Genomic DNA, 26,746 nt, shown 5'->3' on the forward strand with positions numbered 1-26,746 from the left:
CTAGTTTGAGAAGAATGAATATGATTCCTATATCAGAATATTGTTTCCTCATGTAAGGTAAAAAAAAGCTTACTACTGTAATAGTTATATATTTAGGTATATCCATAGTTCAAGTTCAAACCTATATGCAATCTGGAAATTCAGAAATAATTTTGGAAGGCCTATAACTAAAATATACAATTAGAATCTATGTTTATCCTCAAATTTGGGTTATTTTTGTGTGTATAATGAAAACAGTTTTTATGAAATTTCTTTATGGTTGGGTATTCATATTATACTATAAAGGAATTAGGAATCTTTTTCTGCATAGGTCTAAATATTTTAAAGACTAAAGGGAACAGCTTAAGAGGAGTATAGCTATTGGTTATAGCATTTACAAATGTCTTAAGTTTAGAAATTAAATATTTCTGAACAAAATCAGCAGAAAAACAGGGAGTTGAAAAAAATGAGTGGGTGTGGGATAAGCTGACTTTAAATAAACTAAGAGAGACCCTGTTCTTTTTTTATAAGTAAAGCTGAATATTTTTATTGTCTGTTAAAAAGAGAATGGAGCTTAAAAAAAACAAACCTGGCAGTGCCAATTCTTTGCTTCTAAATCACTGACTTTAAGCATCTGTTTCCCAAGCTGCTCTTGTGCCAGAGAGCTGAAACTGTACTGCTCTCGGTGACAGAGCTCAGCATTAGACCAGTTATGCTGAGCCACTGGAACAAAGAGCTCCCATAGGCTAAAGCTGCAAGCATCTATTTTCTAGAGCCAAGATGCAAAATGTGCAAAACTCATGAATTGTAGAAGAATAGTATGAAATAGAAAGTATGAAATAGTATGAAATAGTAAGAAAAGTATGAAATAGAAATCATTGATGAGAAGAAGTGTATATTCAGGACATGATAAGACTTTCTAACTCATAGAAACTTGTTATGTAAAATATGCCTTCTAACTTTGTAACAATTGTGTGGAATATTTTCAGTGGTGGGGGAAAATGTAAAAGAAAGTGAGTGTAGTTCCAAATAAGCTAAAGAAAAACTCCCTTGATGATTCTGAGCCAACCCTGAGTCCATTGGCCCAGTTAAATAGAGTAAGCCACTTTGGTCTTGCTAGTTCCTGATTCTGTTATTTATGGCTTAACACAAAGTTAAAAACACATGTAATTATAAAAGAGACAGTTTTATTGAGGCATTTAATTTAACTTGCACTCTCATCACATATTATCAGAACTGTCACCTTTCCTAGTGCTATGATTTCACCTACTTATATCTTCTGGTACAGGTGTCATTCTTCCCCCACCCCTTTCAGTTTTATCTATAATAATAGAAGTGTAATATGCTAATTAGACCAGATGTCCTTCTGGACAACCTTTCAGATGAAGCCTTGGCCATGGCGGCAGCGGCGGGGCTGAGGCAAGGCCGAGGCAGAGGAGGCTGCCGCGGCAGGCGGGGGCCGAGCCCCTTGCACGAATTTCGTGCATCGGGCTTCTAGTTGAGATATAATTGACATAGAGCACAATATAATTATCTCAGTTACATATAGTGAAATGTTGATTGCAATAAGTTTAGTTACATCTATCATTTCTTATTTATACAATAAAAAAAAGAAAGAAATGTGTTGTTTTTTTTCCTGTAATGAGAACTTTTAGGGTCTACACCAGGGGTGGGCAAACTTTTTGACTTGAGGGCCACAATGGGTTCTTAAACTGGACCGGAGGGCCGGAACAAAAGCATGGATGGAGTGTTTGTGTGAACTAATATAATTTCAAAGTAAACATCATTACATAAAAGGGTACGGTCTTTTTTTTTTTTTTTTTTTTTTAGTTTTATTCATTTCAAACGGGCCGTAGTTTGCCCACGGCTGGTCTACATTCTTAGCAACTTATAAATATTATCATAGAGCAGTGTTAACTATATTCATAGTGTGCCATTCTTTAATGAAACAATCCAAGTAGTAAATGGAAGGACGCATAAGAGTCTACAGGAATTGATAGTTATATTGTCTATATGTGACTCATTAAGAATTGATAATTGCCTTTTTATATCCCAAAGTTAAGGTGTTTTGTAGCCTAACTTGGAATTATAAGGATTTTTGCTTATTAGTGGATAGGATAAAAGAAATGAAAAGAATCTGATTGGAATTAAATACCAAGTTACCCTTCTTTCTTTTTCATAGGCATGCATATCATTCTGTTTCAACTCCCCCCGTGTACCCTCCTAAAAATGACCTGAAACTACATGTGGCAACTTCCTCTCTCCAGAGTTCTGACGCTGTCATCATCCATCCGGGAGCCATGCTGGCGATGCTGGACCTCCTGGCCTCTGTGGGGTCAGTGGCACAGCCAGAAGTAAGCTTGGTGCTGTCAGGTCCTTCTGTCTTTAATGAGTTTTCAAAATGATGTGGGTTTGCCTGCATGAGCAAGGGAGTGGGGTCAGAAAGGTAGGAAGGGATGTGAAACCATTCCATATCACATATCCAAGTAGGCAAAGGAAAAAATACAGCGTTTTCTATTAATTTTCAGTAATTTATATTAGTTTTCAGTAATTTTATTAGTTTTCTTCATGAATGATAACTATGAATGTTTTAGAATATAATTCATTTGACAAATACAGCCAAGGTGGTTATTTTTGGTGTGAAAATTATTGTTTTTCCTTATAAATCCTGCTCAGCAGTGGACATTGTTAGTAGTACAGAAAGAAAAGTGACCAAAGATACCACTTTGAAGGCATTTATCTGTTTTGACTTGTAACAGTCAAAAGTTTGGGTGACCTGGAGTTAGGTTGACAAATCTTGTTAAAATGTATGGCCTCTAAGACCTAAAGTGTCACAAATGTAAATAATAGGACTTCCTTTAAACTGGCTATTTACCCACCATGAAAAGACTTCACAGCCACCATTTCTATAAAAATAAAAATACTATTAGCTATACAGTCATCTACATATGTATAAAAGGCAAATATGCAAAGTGTCCCTGCGGGAGTTCAACCAGGAGACCTGGAGTTCTATCTCTTGCTATAACATGTGCTGACCACCAGGGGGTGGTGCAGAACAAAGGAAGGCCCCAGCTGGCAGCCAGGAAAGGGAGGCTCTGGCCAGCAGCTGGAAGGCCCCAATTAGCCTTGATCACTGGCCAGGCCTAGGAATCGTACCCGTGCACAAATTTGTGCACCGGGTCTCTAGTGTAATATAAAAAACTTGGAAGAGAATTGAGTCCAGCTGGTAATGCCAACAAAATGAGGATGGCAAGCGTTTGCCCAGCCTCTGGAGCCTTTGTGTCACTAAGCCAGCCACTTAATGGACCGGAAAGTAATTCGAAGCATGTTGAGACCTCGAATTAAAAGGTGTGCTTCATGTGGAGAGAACTATCACCTTTCTTACTAAAATGCCCTGGTGGTGTGGATTTTTTTTGTTAACTTTAGCATGCTTTGGACCTCCAACTTGCTGTGGCAAATATTTTACAAGCCCTGGTGCACACAGAGAGAAACCAGCAGGTCATGTGTGAGGCCGGACTTCATGCACGACTGCTGCAGCGGTGCAGTGCCGCCCTGGCTGACGAGGACCACGCGCTGCATCCGCCCCTCCAGCGGATGTTTGAACGATTGGCCTCCCAGGCTCTGGAGCCCATGGTGCTGAGGTCAGTAATTCTCTTTTTCACATTTAATAATTCACAATTAGTAACGACAGTTCTTAGAGTCTATATGCAAGAGCTCTTGCTTTAATGGACATATATATATTCAAGTATCTGTGGGAAGATTTAAAGCACAACAAAAATAAGCAAAATGCTCAAAGTGTAGCGCATACACACAGATAAATCTAGTTTTTAAAGAAGAGAAGATGTTTCTGTTTGTTGGTTATTTCTTCCACTTGAATTCAGCAAACACTCACTTTCCTTTAATGTCATACTATATTTATGACTTGCACATACTTTAAGAACTTATTATATGTAAGGACTCTATGTTAAACAAGAAACAAGAACTTATATGTAAAGACTCTATGTTAAACAAGAAATACTTGTTTAACTTTTTTATTTTCAAATAATTACCAATTCAAAGGAAGTTATAAAGTTAGATCAGAGAGGTTCTCTGTCCCCTTTAACCAGTTTCCCCCAGTGGTAACATCTTATATAACTACTAGAGGCCCGTTGCATGAAATTCGTGCACTGGGGGGGGGGGGGGGGGGGGGAGGGAGTGTCCCTCAGCCCAGCTTGCACCCTCTACAATCTGTGATCCCTCTCACAATCCGGGACTGCTGGCTCCCAACCGCTCGCCTGCCTGCCTGCCTGCCTGCCTGCCTGATTGCCCCTAACCACTTCTGCCTGCCAGCCTGATTACCCCCTAACCACTCCCCTGCCAGCTTGATCAACACCTAATTACTCCCCTGCCAGCCCTGTTGCCCTCAACTGCCCTCCCCTGCTGGCCTGATCACCCACAACTGCCCTTCCCTGCAGGCCATCTTGTGGCTGTGGGCGCCACCATCATTGAGGGTGTGGCAGTCAATTAGCATATTCCCTCCTTATTGGCTGTGGGTGTTGCTATCTTTGAGAGTGGGGCAGTATATTAGCATATTTTCTCCTTATTGGCTGTGGGCGCCATCACCTTTGAGGTTGGTGCAGTCAATTAGCATATGCCCTCATTGGCTGTGGGTGCCACCATCTTTGCAACGGCGTGAGGGTCAATTAGCATATTTCCTCTTTATTAGATAGGAAACACAACATCAAAAGCAATAAATTGACCCTGTGCAAGCCTTGATGATACCAAGATGAACAAGACAGTCCCGCTCTCTTCTTCCATCATCTTATGGATATGTTCAGAATCGTAAAATAATGAAAATAGCATGGGAATTTTTCCCTGACCCTTCTTGGTAATCTGTTACTATAAAAAGAGAGAGAGAGAGAATGTGAGATACTATCTCATTATCTCATACCCAGTACTTTATTTTACTAAATAACTTATATTGCCCAGTTGGATAAACAGAATAATCAATGGAGATCAACCATTTGGACATGGTCAGTTTTCAGGTGATGAATTCTCAGAGGAGAAGGTCACATAATGGTACAGGCACCCAGGTGCTGATCTACAGGTTATAATTGCATGTCCTCTCACTCTGAAAAACTGGCAGAGGGTACATTCCATTCCAGGAAAACATGCTCCTCAGATGTCATTTCCTAACCCTTCACACTTAGGGGGTGATCAGTTTTCTGTGCACCTTGAAGTGCTTGGTATTTAAATGTAATATTAATATTGCTTTTGTATTTTTTTAAAAATATGTTTCTCATTGATTTCAGAGAGGAAGGGAGAGGGAAAGAGAGTTAGAAACATCAATGATGAGAAAGAATCATTGATCAGCTGCCTCCTGCATGCCCCCTACTGGGGATCGAGCCCTTACCCAGCCATGTGCCCTTGACTAGAATCGAACCTGGGACCTTCAGTCTGCAGGCGACACTCTATCCACTGAGCCAAACTTGCTAGGGCTGCTTTTGTGTTTTAACTGATGTGTTATAATTCAGTAACTCCTATTTTGTGTGTGTTTGGTTTATGATTTATGTAATATTCTCAGTCAAGGAATAACTTTGCTTTGTTTTTTCTTTAGGGAGTTTTTGCGTTTGGCAAGTCCATTAAATTGCGGTGCCTGGGACAAAAACCTGCTAAAACAATATAGAGTTCACAAACCAAGTTCACTGAGTTATGAGCCAGAGATGAGAAGTAAGTTGACTTTGAAGTTTCTTTTTTTTGGTTGATTTTATAAATGTGGGGGATCAATATTATTTCAAGAAGTTTGCCTTTGATAGAAAGGAAAGAGGAGAGTTCATTTTTGTTTTTGTTTGTTGTTATTTAAATGTAAAAACAAGATCTGGTTGAGTGACTGAAGGGGGTCGGGGAGGAGTCATTGATGTAATAAGTGAGATCCAGAGGAGATTTTTAATTGCTTGCAGAATAATCCTTGGGTTGTCAGAGGTAATACTTCTTTTCCAAAGGATTCATAATTACTTTGCCTTTCTTTATTAGCCTTTCTTGCCTGGACTAAAGAATGTTGATTGGAATATTAACAGGACAGCTGCTACAGGAGGACATGAAGAACAGGAAATTAAAAATACTGATAAAAGTAGTTGAGCTACACCAAGGAGTATAGGCCAGATAGGGAAAGACGTGAAGCCAAGCAGTGAGTGATAGGCTGGGAGGAAGAGGATGACCACTAGTCTGGAGAATAATGGCTCAACCAAAAAGCAAATGTAGTGAGAGAAACGGAATGAGAAAACTGGAAAAATGGGGTGGAACAATGGCAGCCAAAGTGAGAGCAGTGAAACAAGCAGAGGACCGCACCCAAATTGGTCTGAGGGAATTAGAGGTGACGCTCATTGGAGGAAAAGGAGTCTCATAAAACTGAATGTGAGGTGTTAGGTGGTTTGTTCACGTGGACTTTGATATCCCAGTGCATTGCAAGAATCATTACAGAGAGGATAGCTGAGAATGAAATGCCAACAATAGGAGAAGGCAGTTTCTTGGGGAGGGGGAAGGCAGTAGTATTGGTGATGAACCTCCAAGCAGAGGAGTTCTTGCATCAGGCCGATAGAATGGTGATGGAGGGGGCTAGCAGAATGTAGGCCTGCCTACCCACCTGACATGGAGAAGCAACAGATTTCCATCCACTCAAAAGCTATGATGGTGTTCTCAGTAGACACCTCAGCTGCACCGGATTTCCTCCCAATGTTTATTCTGTAGTTTTGTTGGTTTTTTACTGTATAATTTATTTGGTGTCATTGTTAGCCACAGTGATAGGGTATTTGTTTTGATGGATTGGAGTGACCATTACTAGTGAACCAGGGAAGAATAAAACCTGGCAAAGTAGACTGGCTGCTGTGAAAGAACTTAGTGCTCATTTAGTTCCGCCCTTCTTGTTCAGGTGTGAACCCGAGCTTCAACAACCTTCAGTCATTATTTCAGTCTGAATTTTTCCCCCTGCAAATTATTATCCATTTTTAGTGAATACTGTATTTTGAAAACTTTAAGAACTTTTTGAGTTCCAAAACAATTTTATTGAAAAACAAAAAATATTGCAGTTTTTTATATTAATTAATATACATCTCTTAGATGTATGTATCTTTTTGTTACTGTTGCTTTTATACTTTACACAGTTCCTTAGAATTGAGTTGTGATTTCCTTTATAAAGAACAGAAACAAAAATAGTTTATCTTGGAGAATATTGAACTGTGTTTATGGTTGAGCCTAAATGCTTAACACATTTACAAGGGAAACAGTTACATTCATGTAATTTATCCCAAGAGGGAGTATCTTCTTCATTACATTTGTAATCCATATCTGAAAAATAGAACAGTTTGTTTGAAGTTTGTCTTTTCATTCTTGAAATTATCATTTACATGCCTATAGAAATTTCTTAATTTAAGTACTTTGTGATCACATATTTAATTTTAACAGTTAGAATTAAAAATGGAGAGAAAATGGAAGAAATTTCTGCCATTTATCTCTGATTTTTTCCATAAGAAAGATGACCTGTTTCGTTTCATATACTGCTTCTAGAATATTTTGTTTTTTTCTCAAAAAGAAATCCTATATAATAAAACCGTAATATGCAGATCAACCGAATGGCAGAACGACCTTCTTTTTTTTTGCGGGGGGGGGGGGGGGGTGCAGTGAGCAGGCTGCGCCAGGCCAGCCAAGGCACTTGCCAGCAGGCAGAGTGAGGGAACAGCGATGGGGGTGGGGGGTTGGTGACCAGCTGTGGTGGAGGGGCGATTGAAGGGGCCCACCTGGTTGCCTCCTGCAAAGGGAAGCCACCAGCACAGCCACACTAGGGTGACAGGGGCTGGGCTGATCCCACAGAGAAAGGCTGGCAGCGGCAGGGTGATGGGGTGATGCTGGTCCATCCTGCAGTGAAAGGCCAGTTGGCAGCCACAGCGGGGTGATGGGGTGGCGCTGTCCCCTGATTCTGATTGCCCACAGAGGGAGGCCAGACTGGAGCTTAGGCCCTCTCAGTAGGACATCCCCTGAGGACTCCTGGACTGTGAGAGGGTACAGGCCAGGCTGAGGGACTCCCACTCACCACCACCACCAGCAGGAATTTTTGTGCACCGGGCCTCTAGTAATAAATAATTTTGTGACATAAAAGTACAATCAGGTTTTTATAAAAGCCTGATTTACTACTGAATTACTAGAGGCTCAGTGCACAAAAATTTGTGCACTCGGGGTGGGTGGGGAGGGGGGTCCCCCAGCCCAGCCTGTGCCCTCTCGCAGTCTGGGACCCCTCGGGAGATAACGACCTGCCGGCTTAGGCCTGCTCCCGGGTGGCAGAGGGCAGGCCCAATCCCTAGGTGCAGCCCCTGGTCAGGCTCAGAGCAGGGCCGATTGGGGAGTTGGGGTGCCGCCCCGTCATGCACAGAGCAAGGTGGATCGGGAGGTTGCGATGCCACCCTCAGTCACGCTCAGGGTAGGGCCGATTGGGGGGTTGGGGCACCGCCCCCTGTTACACTCAAGGCAGGGTCAATGGGGAGGTTGCGGCGCCACCCCCTGTCACACACAGAGTAGGGTCAATCAGGGGGTTGCGGCGCCACCCCCTGTCACTCACAGAGCAGGGCCGATCAGGGGGTTGAGGAGCTCCCCCCTGTCACTCACAAAGTAGGGCCGATAGGGGAGTTGGGGCACCGCCCCCTGTCACACAGAGCAGGGCGGATCAAGGGGTTGGAGCGCTGCACCCTGTCACACTCAGGGCAGGGCCAATGGGGAGGTTATGGCTCTACCCTGTCACACACAGAGCAAGGTCCGTGGAGGGGGGTTGGGGCGCCACCCTCTATCACACACAGAGCAGGGCCGATCAGGGAGTTGGGGCGCCGCCACTGTCACACTCGGGGCAGGGCGGATGAAGAGGTTATGGCTCTACCCTGTCACACACAGAGCAGGGCCTATGGGGGGGGGGGGGGATTGGGGCGCTGCACCCTGTCACACACAGAGCAGGGCCGATCAGGGGGTTGAGGAGCTCCCCCCTGTCACTCACAGAGTAGGGCCGATAGGGGAGTTGGGGCACCGCCCCCTGTCACACAGAGCAGGGCGGATCAAGGGGTTGGAGCGCTGCACCCTGTCACACACAGAGCAGGGCCAATCAGGGGGTTGGGGCGCTGCCCCCTTTCACTCACAGAGCAGGGTGGATCAAGGGGTTGGGGCGCTGCACCCTGTCACACTCAGGGCAGGGCCAATGGGGAGGTTATGGCTCTACCCTGTCACACACAGAGCAAGGCCCGTGGAGGGGGGTTGGGGCGCCACCCTCTATCACACACAGAGCAGGGCCGATCAGGGGGTTGGGATGCCACCACTGTCACACTCGGGGCAGGGCCGATGAAGAGGTTATGGCTCTACCCTGTCACACACAGAGCAGGGCCTATGGCGGGGGGGGGGGGGGGGGGATTGGGGCGCTGCACCCTGTCACACACAGAGCCGCAGGGTGATCAGGGAGTTTGGGCACTGCCCCCTGTCACGCTGATCCCGGTGCCGGGAGCCTCGCTGATCCCGGTGCCGGGAGGCATATTACCCTTTTACTATATAGGATAGAGGCCTGGTGCACCGGTGGGGGGTTTGCCCTGAAGGGTGTCCTGGATCAGGGTGGGGGTCCCCACTGGGGTGCCTGGCCAGGCTGGCTGAGGGGCTGAGGGCCGTTTTCTGACTGGCAGGTGACTAAAAGCTCCCAACCGCTCCTTGTTTTCTTTCTTTTTTTTTTATTCTGTGCTAGCTTTAGCTCTGAGGCCTCACTGCTGAAAACATTGATACAATGTTGCGGTCCGGGGCTGACTGAAAGCTGGTTTCTGGGGTTTTGTTTAGCTTCTATATTTGCAACATAGTACATAGTTGCTTAGAGTTGCAGCTGAGAGGCTGGCAAGTTAGGCGAGGAACGTTGGAGTCTGCAGTCCCTGGAGCAAGCAAGCCTCATGTTCGCTTCCAGATGCCTGGCTGCTGGCCGCCATCTTGGCTGACAGTTAATTTGCATAAGGATATGCTGATTAGCCAATGGGAAGGGTAGCGGTCATATGCTAATTACCATATTTCTCTTTTATTAGTGTAGATATTGTAACAGTGGCTGGAATAGTGCTTATTTGTGCTCTGGTTTCCAACATTTCTACAATGTGCTTATTACTTTAGTAATATGTAAAAAAGGAAACATGGGCTATTTAAGTTTTAAAATGAACATAAAGTACATTAAAACTGTAGTTTATAATAAAAATAAATCAGCCTTGTAAAGTCATTATTTTAGAAACCTATGTGATACTTTTCCCAAGAAATTTTCTTTGATTTACAGGTAGTCTGATCATGTCTATGGAAGGTCTGGGTTCTGATAATGTCTTCAGCTTACATGAAGATAACCACTATCGGATAAGCAAGAGCTTGGTAAAATCTGCAGAAGGAAGCACTGTACCCCTGACCCGGGTAAAGTGTCTGGTCTCCATGACAACTCCACATGACATCAGACTTCATGGGTCTTCAGTTACTCCAGCTTTTGTTGAATTTGACACATCCCTTGAAGGGTTTGGGTAAGGAATTTACAAGGTAGCCAAGCCTTAATTATGTTTTTTATGATTCATACTTGCCTTTGACAAATAGATCTTGGGTTTTAAATCTCTTTAGTTAAAATATACTATATACTGTTTAGTTTCAAATTATTGAGTTCTTGATCATGTTAAGAGTAGTTTTGTTTGTTTTTTACTGTATAATTTATTTGGTGTCATTGTTAGCCACAGTGATAGGGTATTTGTTTTGATGGATTGGAGTGACCATTACTAGTGAAGCAGGGATGAATAAAACCCAGCAAAGTAAACTGGCTGCTGTGAAAGAACTTAGTGCTCATTTAGTTCAGCCCTTTTTGATTATTTTTTGTTATTTTAAATTAATTATTTTAAATTACTTATTCTGAATAACTTTGTATGGTATTAGAGTCATCAAACTAAAGCCCAAAGTTCAAATATGTTTGTAAATTATATTTTGTTGTAAATAAAGTTTTATTGTAACACAGCCACACTCATTAAACTATGTATTGTCTTTGGCTGTTTTTATGCTGGAGTGGCAAAGTTGAGTAGTTGTGAAAGAGACTATCTGGTCTGCTAAGAGGAAAATGTTTATGGTCTGGTCCTTTCCAGAAAATGTTTACCATCCTCTAATTTAAAATTAACATAATAAATTTATGGATAATATGCAAATCAAAATCAGATTAAAAGTTCTTTGACTGGGTTTTATTATCCTCTCCCTCAAAATACCTATCTTAGTATCTCATACATTATAAATATTCAGTGACTATCACATCAAATAAATAAATTTTTTTCAATTGGCAGAAAAGGTTGTAGTAGCAGAAGCAACAGTAAAGAATCTGTAGAGAATCTAGAAGAGTTTTTAAAGTCCATCAGCCTCGAAATGGACACAGATGCTAAAAGAACAGATCTACATCTATACTAGTTATTTGTGGGATTCTTATATGTTGATCTAAAACTATAAATTTTATTTTAAGAAGATTATCATAGGTTTTTATTGAATAGTGGATTCAAGCACATTTAGGAATAGGCAAAACTAATCAGAATGGTCATAATAAGAGAGTGACTCACTGGACGAGACACAGGGAATTTTTCTATGGTAATAAAATTGTTCCAATGTCTTGAATAGAGTTATATGTTGGTACATTTACCATATGCAAATTATACTTTTATTTTTTAAAAAATTTAAATGTCAAATGATGCTATTGGAGATTTTATGTTTGTTTATTTTTAATCCTCACCCAAGGATATGTTTTTGTTGCTTTTTTTAGAGAGAGAGGAAGGGAGAGAGAGAGAGAGAAAAACATTGATTGATTGTCTCCCATGCACACACCAACTGGGGATAGAACCCACAACCTAGGTATGTGCCCTGAAGGGGAATCAAACCTGCCACCTTTTGGTGTATGGGATGATGTTCCAACCAACTGAGCCACCTGGCCAGGACTTTGTATGAGATTTGTAAAGTATATCTTTCCATACTCTCACATAATTAAAAGAAGAGGGGAAACTTTGTTAGGCACCCAGATTTATTCCATGATCTTTTATCTCTCAATACCCCTTAAGAAAATGGTAGTTCATTTCACAGTGGTGAGTGCATAGTGATAACACAGGAAAAAGTTGATCTCTAATATGTACGTCATCTTTTCTTTAATAGCTGCCTGTTCCTGCCCAGTTTGGCTCCTCATAACGCCCCTACAAACAGTGCTGTTACAACAGGTCTTACTGATGGGGCTGTGGTCAGCGGCATTGGTTCTGGTAAATATTACTATCTTTGTTTATGTGTCCTTTTTTTAGTAGATTATATATATTTGGAGTTCATTGCTATTTTTTTATTGTAAACATGACTTAACATAAACTCTTTTATTGTTATTTTACTATTTTTACTTTAGGTGAAAGATTCTTTCCTCCTCCGTCTGGCTTAAGCTACTCTAGCTGGTTTTGTATTGAACATTTTAGTTCTTCTCCATATAACCATCCTGTCAGATTTCTGACTGTTGTGCGCCGAGCAAATTCTTCTGAGCAGCATTACGTGTGCCTTGCCATAGTTCTGTCAGCAAAAGACCGATCTCTGATCGTTTCCACCAAAGAGGAGCTACTCCAGAACTATGGTTAGTATGTGTCTTTTTCTTTTTGCTTCTTGTGATCATTAAAAGTACTAAAGTTCATTATAATATTTATTTTTTCCCATTGAAATTATTATAGAATAGAACAGGTTATATGAAGTCTTGCATGTATTGTTTACCAGTAAATTTTAAGGCACTTTTAAAAGAGACTTAGAAAGCAGTGGAGAGAGTCCCTAAAATAAGGATTCATCTCTACTTGCCAAGAAAAGCACAGCCTTTGCTAGGAAAGCAGGTTCCTTGTCTGGTATATTTTAGTAAGGATCTTCATTGGCTGTGAATTCTGCTTAACTAATGAATATTCATTGAGCACCTGCCTACCATATGTGCCACTGTGCTAGCCATAATAACACTTAAATTACTTTATCCATCACTTACCTTCAAGACTTAATACATATCACTTAGTCCTAATTCCATAGTTCCCTTCCACAAGCCATAACATTACATTGCTATACAGAGGAACTTCAAACTCAAGATATGCGTGAAGATCTTTCTAAATTATGTAAATAACATAAAATATGCATCTCAGTTTACTGAATTTTCTTTACTGTGATTATAGCACTTGTATAAAAATATACCTCTTTTTATCTAATTTTGTCTTAACTGAATAAATAAAATGCCACATATTGCTAAACTTGTGGTTGGTGTCCAAATATTAATTGAATATGAATGTTAGCTTCTCAGTTTGATTGTAAGGCTTCTTGCTTTACTTAGTATTCTCCATCATGACTAGTACAGAGTTAGGCATCAATGCAGTAAATGCTTTAAAGTTTTGTTAGGACTCTTTATTTGCCCCTTCTGTGGCATTTGACCCTGTTGATAGTTTCGTCTTAATTAAAACGGTCTCCAGTCTTAAAATTTGGGATACTTATTCTTTCACTATTTCTCTGACCTCTTTGCAGTGTTCTTCAACAGCTTTCTCTTTCATCTTTCCCTTAAAATTAGTTTCCTCGTTAGTCTTCATATTCAATCTGTTCTTCATGAGAAAAAAAATCATCAATTTTAGTTAGTGTTAAGTCTTTAGATCTTTTTATCCCAGGGACTCAGAGAGTAAAATTTTTTTATATGTTTGTGTCCTAGGATTTATATATTTCAACTGCATATTAGATATCTTCATATGAAGAGCCTTCCTATAAACAACTCACACTGTAATGTTTCTATTTTATAAAACCTGCATCTCCTTCTATTCTCCTGTCTTGTGGAGACCCCCACTACCAGTTAGCCCAGCTTAGACCCCTCATGTCTACCTTGAAAATACCACCTCTTTCATGAAGTGTTCCTGTATTGTGTTTCCTTAATATTTCTTGAAAGTTTTTATTCTTTATTATGCCCACTGCCATAGTCCTTGTTTAATATTCTTTGTTATTTATCTGGCCTTAATAGATTTTATTTATTTACTTTATTTTTGTCTACCTACCTTACAAGAATTCTAAGTTCCTACATACAACTTACAACCTTGGTAATCTAGGTAGCCTGCCAGCTAAAGCAGTACCTAGCACATAGAATGCCAACAGGTATTATTTAAAAATACAAAGGAATGAATGAGAAGAAAGAAAAATAAAGGAAAAGGAATATGAATGGTTTGAAGGAGAAACAATGAGGAAAGTAAATGAAGAATTTGGAAAGAAGGTAGAATTTAATGGAAACATTAAGGAGTAGATCTAGAGGTGTTTCAGTAAACCAGAATAGTGTTTTCTAACTCTATAGATTTTCACTAAATGTAATGTGCAAGACTACTATAGTCCATATATCACTAGAAATTATATCAACCTATACATATGATGTTGCTACTACAAGATCCATCCTCTGAACAGCTACAGCTCCATTAAGATGCCTAGGAAATTAAGAGTTGTCAGAAACCAGTTGGCTCACCAAGATGTCCTGACACTGTTGAATACTGGGTATGTCTTAGTTTAAGCCTGAGTCAGAATGTGAAACTCAGAAAATTTTATAAGTAATCTATATATATAAAAGCCTAAGCAACCATTACGATCGAATGACTGGAACGACCAGTCAAACAATCACTATGGTGTGCACTGACCACCAGGGGGCAGATGCTCAATGCAGGAGCAGCCCCCTGGTGATCAGTGTGCTCCCACAGCCAAATCCCATGGCCAGCCAACCTTCCCCAGTCCCGCCCCATCCGGCAGGCCCCATCCAGCAGCCAGCAGGCCCCGGTCAGCCCGGCCCCAATCAGGACTGGGCGAGACGACCCCGACAGGCCCTGATCTCTGCCAGGCCTAGGGACCCCACCCATGCATGAATTTTGTGCACCGGGCCTCTAATATTTTCTTTAATCCCCAAGAAGATGTAGTCTATTAATGAGGACAGGGAGAGGGAAGAGTTCCTGGTTTTGCCTATACTTTTGGTCTTCTTTTTTCACATCCTTTCAAAACTGGACCTTGCTTTTCGCATAGTTCCGTGGTTGGCAAACCACAGCTCGCGAGCCACATGTGGCTCTTTGGCCCCTTGAGTGTGGCTCTTCCACAAAATACCACGTGCGGGTATGCACGTACAATGCAATTGAAACTTCGTGGCCCATGCGCAGAAGTCCGTATTTTGTGGAAGAGCCGGTATTTTGTGGAAGAGCCACACTGGAGGGGCCAAAGAGCCATGTGTGGCTCACGAGCCGCAGTTTGCCAAGCCGCAGCTTGCCGACCACTGGCCTAGTTTATTTAAGTCTGTTCCTAACTTAGGTCACCTGTGGAGAAGATTCTGTCTTTGTAGTAGTCTTAACTCATTAATAGATGTAAATTCTGAATTGGCATTTCAACACATGCAGATATTTTAAGATTCAAAAAATATAAATTAGTATTTTATTTATAGTTATTTCTGCATATTATTTAAAGTTTTAACTCATCTCTGCTGCTTGTAATGAAAAATGGTGGGTCTGCTTTAAGTTACATGGTTACAGATTAGCTCTTTTACAAAAAAAAGATTTGAGGGGGGAATAAGTTTTTAACATCTGGATTTCTGTTGTTCCCCTCCCCTTCTTGAATAGTTAGGAAAGGTAAATTAGTATTAATTAACTTAACATTACGGTTAAATTAATAATAACCCATTATTTCCTAGTGCAATCTGGCAGCATATTGGGTAGCAGAGAGAAGCCAGATTAGAGTCAGGAAGTGATTGCAGAATGTTAGCAAATCACCAGACTTATCTGGTGAAGTGGAGAACTTGGATCACCAAATACTTTTCCATTCCATAAATCATCTTACTACCAACTATTGTCAGGTCAGGGTCAGGACTGTACACTCACAAACGAAGAACTGATAGTTGCCCCTTTGCATCACTGAGTAGAGCATAGAGCAAGAATATAATTTAAAATTTTCTTGGTCTTTTTTTTATAACCAATGCTATAATTAAATGTATGTTAAGATAGAATTTAAAAAGACCCTTTATATAGCTAGTCTCTTTTTGTTTATCATAATTGTATTTTATTGTCTACTTAATCTTATTTATTTTTATTTCATTAGCTATTATAACTTTATTTGGTTATAACTACATGTATTTTGAGAAGAAAGCAAAAGCATATCCCAGGTTTTGTTTTTTAATACAGATGAAGTTACTGAACAAATAGGATATTTTCATTTACATCGTCATCATATTATTTTAAAATAAAGTCAAGATTTAGATATGAATAATTGTTAGAATGAGGATAACGTTGAGTATTTTTTTATTTCTTAGTTGATGATTTTAGTGAAGAATCCTCTTTTTATGAGATTCTCCCATGCTGTGCTCGCTTTCGTTGTGGAGAACTAATAGTCGAGGGCCAGTGGCATCATCTGGTTCTGGTGATGAGCAAAGGCATGCTCAAGAACAGCACTGTGGCCCTCTACATCGATGGACAGCTTGTCAGCACTGTGAAGGTGAGCAACCCTGCACTTGGAAAGCTCCGCCTGCTTTAGAGTGTATGTGTGTTTGCAGGGGTATTTTTTAAATTGTCTTAATTTTAAATTGACCTTCTATTTGAACAATATGTTAGAGTCATGTGGCTGGCTAGTTCCTATCACTTCATTCCAGAAGAATGGAAAGGAGAGGTTACAAAATAAACAATTAATGAATATATCTGTGATTGAGCCAGACTGCAGAGTGCTTTTTCACAACAGAGAAACCAGTTGAAGGATGCCTAAATAAATTATGAGCATACTCTTTTGTCACTTCTTTGTTATTATTGTATGCAGCCAGTAGATTCTATATTCTTTAGAGCTGAAATTGTTTTTATTCATCTTTATTTTCAGATTACCCAGATTAGTCCCAGGAGAGAGTCAAGAGAGGTACATTAACCAGCAAAGAATCAGAAGTTTCTTTTTTTGAATCAGGATAAAGACTGCTAGTTACTCTCTATAGAACTCAACTAGCAAACACTTAAAATTCTTTAATTTCAAAAAGTTAGTGCCCATTTTTATAGAGATAATCACTTGAAAGACGTAGTAAAGGCAAAGTCTGTCCTTTTGTGTGAATTAATGTTTAAAAAGTAGTGAAATCAGCAGCTTCCTTGAATATAGTTCCTTCCTTAATGATACTTTATTTTGGCATCGTGTGTCAGGAGGATAAATGCTAAAATGCACTTTGTGAGAAGAGTCTTTTTTATTTTTTGTACACACAACTGCATTTGAAATGGGTTTGTAGATTCTCTAGTAGGTTGTTCCTCATTATTTTAGTATTATTGAAAATAAAAATGTCCTCAGCTTAGAGAATTGAGAGATAGGAGATTTATGATAGATATATCTACATTATCATCATCACTGTGCCTGTGAGAAGCCAGAGTCCTGTGAAGCCAATGATAGTTCATGTGTTGCTCTTCAGTCATACTATTTACAACACCAGGAACTGTTCTTTAGTGTGTGGAGTAATAGATGATCTGAAACTAGGACAAATGTACCTCGTTCTGTGAAATGATGAAAGCTGCTCACACAATAAGATGCAACTTGATTTCATTATCTCTTATACTCTATGTATTTATTATAAACAAATTGAATGGTAATTTAATCAACATGTCAGTAAACAGTAGTGTAACTTCAAATCTGAGAATGTATTTTCCGTTGAGATTAAAGTGTGTGTATAAATTATAAAATATAATAGACTATTCACTTTTCTAATATTTTAATAGCACTTTACCCATTATGAAACACTTTTCATGAATAATTTTATCTGACACACTCACATTGAAGGTAACATAGCTAATTTAAGTCTACTTGAATTCCATAATTGGAAAGCTGTTTTTATATCAACCCAAGAATTTCATAGACGCATCATTAATTTGATATGCAAACCAACCATACATAACAGTCTCCCTATATTTGATTATTGCTCTTTCTAGCATTAGATTGTTTATCTGTATTGGGAGTTGGATAACTCATTTCCAACTTTCACATTAGGGTCCAGAATCCTGGCTTGCCCTTATGTTTCTCAACCCAACAGTTTTGGTATGTTTATAAGATTGTATGACCCTGGGATAATGAAAATATACAGCAAAAATGCTTATTTTCCTGGGAAAAGTTGTGTGTGTGTGTGTGTGTGTGTGTGTGTGATAGCTCACACACTTACTTTTGTTTTCTTTATAGCTTCATTATGTTCACAGTACTCCTGGGGGTTCAGGTTCTGTAAATCCTCCTGTGGTCAGCACAGTCTATGCATACATTGGTACTCCACCTGCCCAACGCCAAATTGCTTCACTCGTTTGGCGACTAGGACCCACACATTTTTTGGAAGAAGTTTTACCTCCTTCAAGTGTCACTACCATTTATGAACTAGGACCAGATTATGTTGGAAGCTTTCAGGCTGTATGTATGCCATGTGAGTAACTTATTCTTTCTTCTTGAAGTTGTATGAAGCTTAACTACTAAAGTGTAGATGCATGAATAAAGTACATGTGTGTATATAGGTTATACATTGTTTATCTAAAAAAGCGGCGGGGGGGGGGAGTTCTCTATTTTTCTTCAGCATGATGCTATTGACGACTCACTCCTCTTCACACTGTTCTCCTCCACTGATCATAATATACTTTCCTGGTTTTTTCTTCATCACTAATTTTCCAGTTTCTCTTACTGGCTCTAGGATGTAGGTGTACATTCTCATTAAAAGTCTAACCTCAGCCTTATCCTCTTTCTGTTATTTCTCCTATTACATGAAGCAGTTTAAAGTGTGTCTACTCTTGTTAGAGGAAGGAACGATGGGTCAAGAAAACACACACATATATTCTTGAGGTTAGAGCAGTTAACATCAATTTTTCTCATCCCTTAACTGCTGCTGTGTAATTTTTGTTATCCTTTCTCCCAAAGAGAGTTTAGAATCAAAGAAACTGATGTGGTACTCTTTCCAAATGTCTTCCATCCCTTGTTCTCATCTACCAAGGCTCTCAGAAGTTAGGACAAGTATATTGTACATGGTGATAATCCTGTGGCTAAGTCATTTGTCTTTCACTCATGTTTTGATTTAGATAGTATCTGTAATAGCTCACACTCCTTGAGCACTTAAGTGCTAAATAAGTTAATACACCTGAAAGATATAGCTGTTCTGAGCCTTTCACATTTTATTCATCTTCTCAAAATACTGGGAGTTAGGTACAGTTGTTTTCATCCCCATTTTACCGATGAAGAAACTGGAGCAAAGGGATATATAGCTATACAGCTTTTAAGTGATACAGCAGAGATTCAAACTTAACCCACCTTACATACTTTGCTGTGCTGTCTAGAAGGATACAGAGAGGCAGCAATGAGGGCTCTGGTTGGGGAGGAGGCTAGGGCCGAAAGCTCATGGACATTCCACTCATTTTCTTTTCCTTTGAACCTGGGGAATGGGTTTTGTGTTTTGTTTGATAATTAAAACTCTTCCTTTGCATTATGTTATATGTTAAGCATATTTTTAGAGTGAAACTTGGAATGAAAAGCTCTGTGACTAGATGATTTCCCTATTTCCTAGTTAAAGAAATAATTGAAGAGCTGAAAATTAAATAAAAGTTTTTCAATTTAGTTCCCTTGTCCCACTTTAAAAGATTTTCAAGTTTGCTGATTTAAGAATGATAAGAAGACTAAAATTCTTGTTAGAATAATGATTTTGAAAGGATTATTTTTCTTTTGAAGGTAAAGACGCAAAATCTGAAGGCATAGTGCCATCTCCTGTGTTATTAGTGCCAGAGGAAAAGGTGTCATTTGGCCTCTATGCACTCTCCGTGTCTTCCCTAACAGTGGCAAGAATCCGGAAGGTGTACAACAAGTTGGACAGCAAAGCCATCGCTAAGCAGGTGAGCGCAATGATTTCCTGGTGAGCTGGGACAGATTCTCCCTGGAAAGAAGTTTCAGAGCTTAGTCATGAGCACTGCCTAAGTCCAAGCAGGTGCTGAAATGGTGCCTTTTGTGTATTATTTATATTTGGTTTCTTTGGCTTTAAGCCAAAACCTATTTAGATATTAGCTTAATTTGGAAAAGTAAGAAATGCCTTCTAAGTGCATGGTTTATAATCTTATGTTTTATTGTTAATTTGAGAAATTGAGCTTAGAAAACTAAAGAAGACAATGGCTTTTTCTAAGGCTACAACTAAAGGTTTTTCTGGATCACCTATTATGTGCATCATTTTGTTCAGCACACATCAATGGGTAAAGAAAACATTCCTGCCTTTAAGCTTCTTTCATTCTCATGGAGGAGACAGACAACAATAAAAAAGAAATAACCTGATGACAAAGTGTGTTAGAAGGTGAAGAGTGCTAAAGTAGGGAAGGAGAAAGAGATAAGATTATAGTTTTGAATAGAAAGGTCAGAGAAGGCCTCACTCACTGAAGTGAAATTTGAACAGACTTGGAAAGGGATGAGGCAGCAAGCAATGAGAACATGGAGAATGGATGGGCTATAATTATAGGGTGGAGGGTCTTGTATTCTGGGAATACAAGTACTAAAGCCATGAGGAAGGTGTGTGCCTGCTGCAGAGGCACATGTAGTGAGAGCACAATAAGAGCAGGCCTGGCCAGTAGGAGAGGAACTCAGAGAGAAATGGGACTATATTGTTTAGAATTTATAGGCACTTGTAAAAGCATTGGCTTTACCTGAGTGAGACAGGAAGTAGTATAGGGTTCCAGACAAAGGAATGTAATGTTATGACTGTTTAACCAGGATTACTATGCCTATTGAGAATAGATTGAAGGGAGATAGAGGTAGAAGCAGGGAGATGAGTTTTGAGGCCAGTGTAATAATAATTCATATGGGAGATGATGATCATCAGAATGGGGTGATAGCAGTGGCTGTGATGAGAAGTGATGATCAGATATGAGGTATATTTTGAAGACTGAGCTAACAGGTTTTGATGACAGATTGGCTATGAATTGTGAGAGAAAGATAACTCCAATGATTTTGCTCTAACAACAAGGAAAATGGAGTCAATTTTTTCTGATTTGGAGAATACAAGAAGAGTAATATTTCAGGGGCAGGAGGTATTGAGAGTTATGTTTTGGAGATGTTTGAGAAGCGTATCAGACATCCTACTTAAGCTATCAGAGCCCATTGGACATAGGAATCTGGAGTGAGGGAGAGGTTTGCCTGTCTTGATGGTCATAGATGGTATTTAAAGGCATGAGACGGACTCTGGACCGTTTTTCTCAGTGGTTAGAGCTTCACCTGCACATGTAAGAATCGAGGGTTCAGTCCCTGGCACATGTGGGAGGCAACCAGTTGATGAGTCTCTCTCACATCGATGTCTCTACCTCCCTCCCTTCCTCCCTCCCTCCCTCCTTTCCTCCCTCCTTTTCTCCCTCCCTTCTACTATCTCTGAAAATCAAAGAGAAAAAATATCCTTGGGTAAGGATTAACAAAACAAAACTTTTAAAAAACAAGCCATGAGACTAGGTTCACTCATCAAAGTGTAGATGTAAATAGAGAAGAGGAAAGTTTTCAGGCTGAAGCCTGGGATGTTCCAGTGTTAGGAGTTGGGGAGATGAAGCAGAGCCAGATGAGAAGACTAAGGCGTAACAGCCAGCAAGAAAGGAGGAAAACTAAGAGTACTCACCATTGGGTTTTGTAAGGTGGTCGTCCTCAGTGAGCTTGACAAGCTGTTTTGGTGGATGAGGGGAGGCAAAGCCCCAGGGGAAGGAAATCAAGAGACTGGAAGGAAAGGACTTGGGAACAGAAAATATTGACAACTCTTGTGCAGAGGTTTGTATGTGAATATATTTACCATTTCTAAGGAACATAAACTGTACATAAATTTGGTTCTACGGGTAACAATAAAATTAAAGTTTTATGATTATATTTGCTTGAAAGCACATTGTGTGAGTGTGCGCGCACGTGCGTGCACACACACAAAATTGAATATTTTATGTATGTTCATAAAGTTTTGCATAATTTATGTGACATTTACTTGGCTGTGGAAATACTGTGAGGCAGTGAGTGATAAGAACCTTTAAACCATGACAGAGTTTTATTCAAAAAGCTCCCTGAACTATTTCCCAAGATCCCCCCTCACCATCTTCATCTGAGTAGATTGTGTTTAACTTACTTTTTATGAGTTTACACACTTTTAGAAGTGTTTGCACATTAAAAAAAAGAAATAAAGGAATGCTCATGTTTTTAATATTCTGGTAAGGAGAGAGAGAAAATATGTTACCAAATTATGTCTCTTTTTTTTTTCTTTCCCTATCAAAATGTTCACACTGAAATCCTGCTATTTGCAACAGCATGGATGGACCCAGGGAGTATTATTCTAAGTGAAATAAGTCAGACAAATACCACAAGATGTCCTTTATATGTGGAATTTTAAAAAATCAAAACAAATGAACAAACAAATCAAGAACAGACTCATAGGAACAAAAAATAAACTGATAGTTGCCAGATGGAAGGAGGTAGAGGAGTGAGTGAAAAAGGTGAAGGGGCGTATAGTAAATAATAGTGCAGTAATTTTGCACAGTGACAGATGGTTATTAGGTTTAGAGTAGTGAGCACATTGTAAGATATAGAAATGTCGAATCACTATGTTGTACACTTGAAATTAATATAATAGTGAATGTCAAGGATACTTTAATAAGAAAAATGTTCAGGCTGTTGTTCTATGTTATATTTTTTTTCCTTTCCTATTCTTCAGTTAGGCATTTCCTCCCATGAGAATGCCACTCCTGTGAAGTTGATACACAATGCAGCAGGACATCTCAATGGGCCCGCCCGGACAATTGGGGCCACTCTGATTGGATACTTGGGTGAGTCAAATCATCTTTGTTCCAGACTTCTTTATTTACCTTCACATATACATTCACTTTCCTCACATAAGGGGTGGCTCATCTTTTATAGTGGTGACCTGTAATGTTCTTAGAATGTTTAGAGACTAAAGTAATAATCTCAAACTCTAGTTCACGTTTAAAATTATATGCGCATTAAACTTCCATTAACTTTTCCTCTTTTGTCAGCACTGATGAGCTCTTAACTCTATACTCCTGTGTAGTTTCAAGGTAAATATCACAGTACATTTAGGGACAGATGTAAAGACTTGGAAACACTGATGATTGCTATAGGTTCGGTGCAGCAGGGGTGGCACTCATGAGCGCTTCTATTATTTGGAAATGAGCTAGAAATAAGAGCTTTAGGGGTGTAAAGAGTGTGCGTCCAACTCTAATAAAAGTCAGAACTAGTGGACATTCTGCAGAGCCTTGTACCTAATGTCCGCTTAAAAAGAGTTTTTTGGTTAGATAGTCTTGAGACATAATCCAACCAGACCACCCAAAATTCAGAGCCAGTAGTTATATATTTTAATTTGTAGATCAGTTCATAATATTGGTGGTTCCTTTTTTATTTTTATTTTTAAATATATTTTATTGATTTTTTACAGAGAGGAAGGGAGAGGGATAGAGAGTTAGAAACATCGATGAGAGAGAAACATTGATCAGTTGCCTCCTGCACACCCCCTACTGGAGATGTGCCTGCAACCAAGGTACATGCCCTTGACTAGAATCAAACCTGGGACCCTTCAGTCCGCTGGCAGATGCTCTATCCACTGAGCCAAACCAGTCAAGGCTTGGTGGTTCCTTTTTAGATGAACAAGAACAGTTAACGAGTTAGTGTTGTTCCAGTCAGAATCCTACATGTTTATTAAGCCTTGGCAATTTTTATTGTCCCGGTGATGTGCACATGATTATTTTTCTGTTTTGATTGTGTATTGCATTGATAAAACAGTTTTCTTTATGCTGAAGCACATGGTAGTATTTTTTTTATTATTCAGTTTAGCAAATCCTTACTGAGCACTGTGCTGTCTTTTGCAAAAATACAGCAGTGCTGTGGTATGGTAGAAAAAGCAGTGACTGAGGAGTTCAGATTGAACTAACCCTAACCCTAACCCTCTAACCCCGACCCTAAACTTGAGGTCCCAGCCCCTGCTCTGTCAGGGTGTGGCATTGTGCCAGATACTTAAGCCCAAGTTTTTCATCTTTAAACTAGTAATGCTGGCCCAACTTACCTTAGAAGGTAGTTTTCAAAATCCAGTATCATAAGGTATGAAAGTATTGTGAATACTTTAAAGGACATAGAAATATAAAATGCATATGAGTTTTATTTTTAAAAATCTGAATCTTGATCAGTGGGTAAATGAAATTCGAACAATGCCATTTTAAAATGTAGTTGTGAATTTTTTTTTAATTGACCTAAAGTTAGACCCAGTACTGTGTTTCCATGTAATTATGCTCTTCTGGGGTCACTGATGTGCTGTTACTCAGATTGCATAACTGGGAGAGCTTTGAGTAATGGGCAGTAATATGCTCTGCATGGCTAACCTATAGGGAATATGTCATCTTGCAAGAGTGGCCTCTCCATCCCATTGCCTAGTTCCCAGAGTTAAAGTGCTTTTGCTCTCCCCAAGTTTAACCCCCAGCAATTCCTAGTGAGGCATTCTCACTCACCTCGAAATGCATTCCCAAGCCCTCTGTGCTTTTGAGTCTTATGTTGCCCAAAGCCACACAGAAACATTTGTGCTTGTTCTCAAACCCAGCTCTTCTCTGCTCACTACTAAGCTCCCACTCTCCTCCCACTGATTACAATATGTTTATTGCCTTCTCCCAAATTCTACCTCCAAGTTTTTTTTAGAATTTTCTTTTTTGGATTAAAGGTCTTTTTTAAAATATCATGTATAATTAATTAAATCTTCTTAAGATGATTTATTCAGTTCTTGTTTACATAGGGACTTTAATTTTTTTTCCACTGTCTTTTAATCAGGAGTAAGAACATTTGTCCCTAAGCCTGTTGCCACTACTTTGCAGTACATTGGGGGAGCTGCAGCCATCCTGGGCCTGGTGGCCATGGCTTCTGATGTGGAGGGGCTCTATGCCGCAGTCAAGGCCCTGGTTTGTGTGGTCAAGAGTAACCCACTAGCCAGCAAAGAGATGGAAAGAATCAGGGGCTACCAGGTTTGTAACCATAAAGCTTTGCTCTCACTTTACTTTGCATAAAAAGAAAAACTAATTAGTATTATTCTCATTTTTCTCAAACTCTGGAAGAATTATATTGACAAGTCACCTTTACAAGTTAGTAGTTTTTATTAAAACTAACACATTTCAAGGGAGAATGAATTGTTACCTTTATTTTGGTTTATCTTTGTTCTCCTATCTCATCAAATATCACTCAACCTTTGAATTAGGCTAAGTTATTTCAGTATAGCTTTGATATATTTGAATATATTTTCAGAACAATGGTTTACTGTTTTTCTTTTTGGAGATAAGACTGAAATGAAATAGGGTCATGCTACCACCTGCTCTGGAGACTGCCAGATCATTAATAGATGCAGAGCTCTCCCCATTTTCCTTATCTCTCCCCTCCACGCCCAGTCATCTTTTATACCCCCCTTGCTTACCTAGAGGAAGTGAGACCCACTGTACAGTAACTGTGCCATTGCTAGTTTTGAAAACTCGTGTGGGATTAAAAATATGCAGCGTTCACATATTCACAATCTCTACTAGATTTAGGCAGAAAGTTCCTTTAAGAAAAGCAGGTATTGGAGTAAGATAAAAATCATTGTAGTGTAATTGAAGTACCAGTGCCTTCTCTAGCTTTAGCCAATAGTTGATTGGGCATGGATAAACTATTTACTACACTGTTCTGTAGATTTAATCACACTGTTTTGATCAGTGTTCTGTTTTGCAAAACTCTTACAATGATTCATAGCAGCGTTGTTGATCATGAAAAAATAGGAATAACCTAAATGTTCCAAGAGTATGCGAATGACTAATAATACTGTAAACATTCCATAGAATATCATTCAACCTTTTACAATTCTAATTATGAAGACTGTGTTGTAACAAGAGAAAAAATCCTTTTAATAGAGGTTATATAGAGAAAAAGAATAGCAAATTGTATATGCATGATGGCAACAATTTAAAAATTTATATATAAATTTAAAGTTTATGTGAAAGTGGATATTTTCATAAGGAATGGGATTACCCTGGTTTTTAGATTTTCTCTAATGTTATATTGTTATAATAAAAATTTAGAAATCAGCTTAGAAGTCTCAGGAATTACTTTACATAGGGTTCTCTATTGTGTGTGTGTGTGTGTGAGTGTGTGTATATATGTATGTATATCTGTGTTGCTATGTTTGTATGTATAGTATAATTAATAACAAGCATTTGGTGTGCTTTCTTTTAGTTGCTGGCAATGCTACTTAAGAAGAAACGTTCCCTTCTTAACAGCCATATTCTCCATCTAACTTTTTCCTTGGTGGGAACTGTTGACAGTGGACACGAGACCTCCATTATTCCCAATTCAACTGCTTTCCAGGATCTACTTTGTGATTTTGAAGTATGTACATAAATACTAACTGGTAATGTGTAATCAGTGAATCCATCTCTTACTCTGTATAACAATAGAGTTAACTATTAAACAATTTTGTTTCTTAGATATGTTCTATAGTTATATCATGCTTATGTTAATTTCATTCATAAAATACAACAAATAGGGTAATGATGGAATTCCTTTTCCCCAAGGGTATTCAGTTTTACGAATAGTAGAGAAATGAAATGGTACAATGCATGTGCCTAACTGTTGCTAATGTGCTGCTGCCTCTGGCATTAAGTGAGGCAAATATTTTCATCAAATAATTCTTTTGATGAGTAGAAACTTTTCATCAATAATTAGGAGATAGATGTGAAATTTTAGT

At 39.4% G+C, this 26,746-nt stretch overlaps 1 protein-coding gene across 6 annotated transcripts in view; it reads left to right on the forward strand.

Annotated features, from left to right (window-relative positions):
• The window catches only part of WDFY3 (WD repeat and FYVE domain containing 3), a 274,072-nt gene that overhangs the window by 152,535 nt on the left and 94,791 nt on the right, over positions 1–26,746 (forward strand). For all 6 annotated transcript variants that reach the window (XM_070393429.1, XM_070393438.1, XM_070393454.1 and 3 more), the window contains 12 exons: positions 2,162–2,333; positions 3,406–3,620; positions 5,576–5,688; positions 10,286–10,517; positions 12,163–12,263; positions 12,398–12,616; positions 16,316–16,497; positions 18,196–18,427; positions 19,714–19,874; positions 22,697–22,808; positions 24,811–25,001; positions 26,236–26,388. In XM_070393429.1, the coding sequence (XP_070249530.1) occupies positions 2,162–2,333; positions 3,406–3,620; positions 5,576–5,688; positions 10,286–10,517; positions 12,163–12,263; positions 12,398–12,616; positions 16,316–16,497; positions 18,196–18,427; positions 19,714–19,874; positions 22,697–22,808; positions 24,811–25,001; positions 26,236–26,388 (2,083 nt within the window). The remainder of the gene's footprint in view (positions 1–2,161; positions 2,334–3,405; positions 3,621–5,575; positions 5,689–10,285; positions 10,518–12,162; positions 12,264–12,397; positions 12,617–16,315; positions 16,498–18,195; positions 18,428–19,713; positions 19,875–22,696; positions 22,809–24,810; positions 25,002–26,235; positions 26,389–26,746) is intronic.

This window comes from Myotis yumanensis, unplaced genomic scaffold (genome assembly GCF_028538775.1).
Source record: "Myotis yumanensis isolate MYYU_CA2020_CCGP unplaced genomic scaffold, mMyoYum1.0.hap1 SCAF_1, whole genome shotgun sequence".
In the NCBI taxonomy this organism is placed as follows: domain Eukaryota; kingdom Metazoa; phylum Chordata; class Mammalia; order Chiroptera; family Vespertilionidae; genus Myotis; species Myotis yumanensis.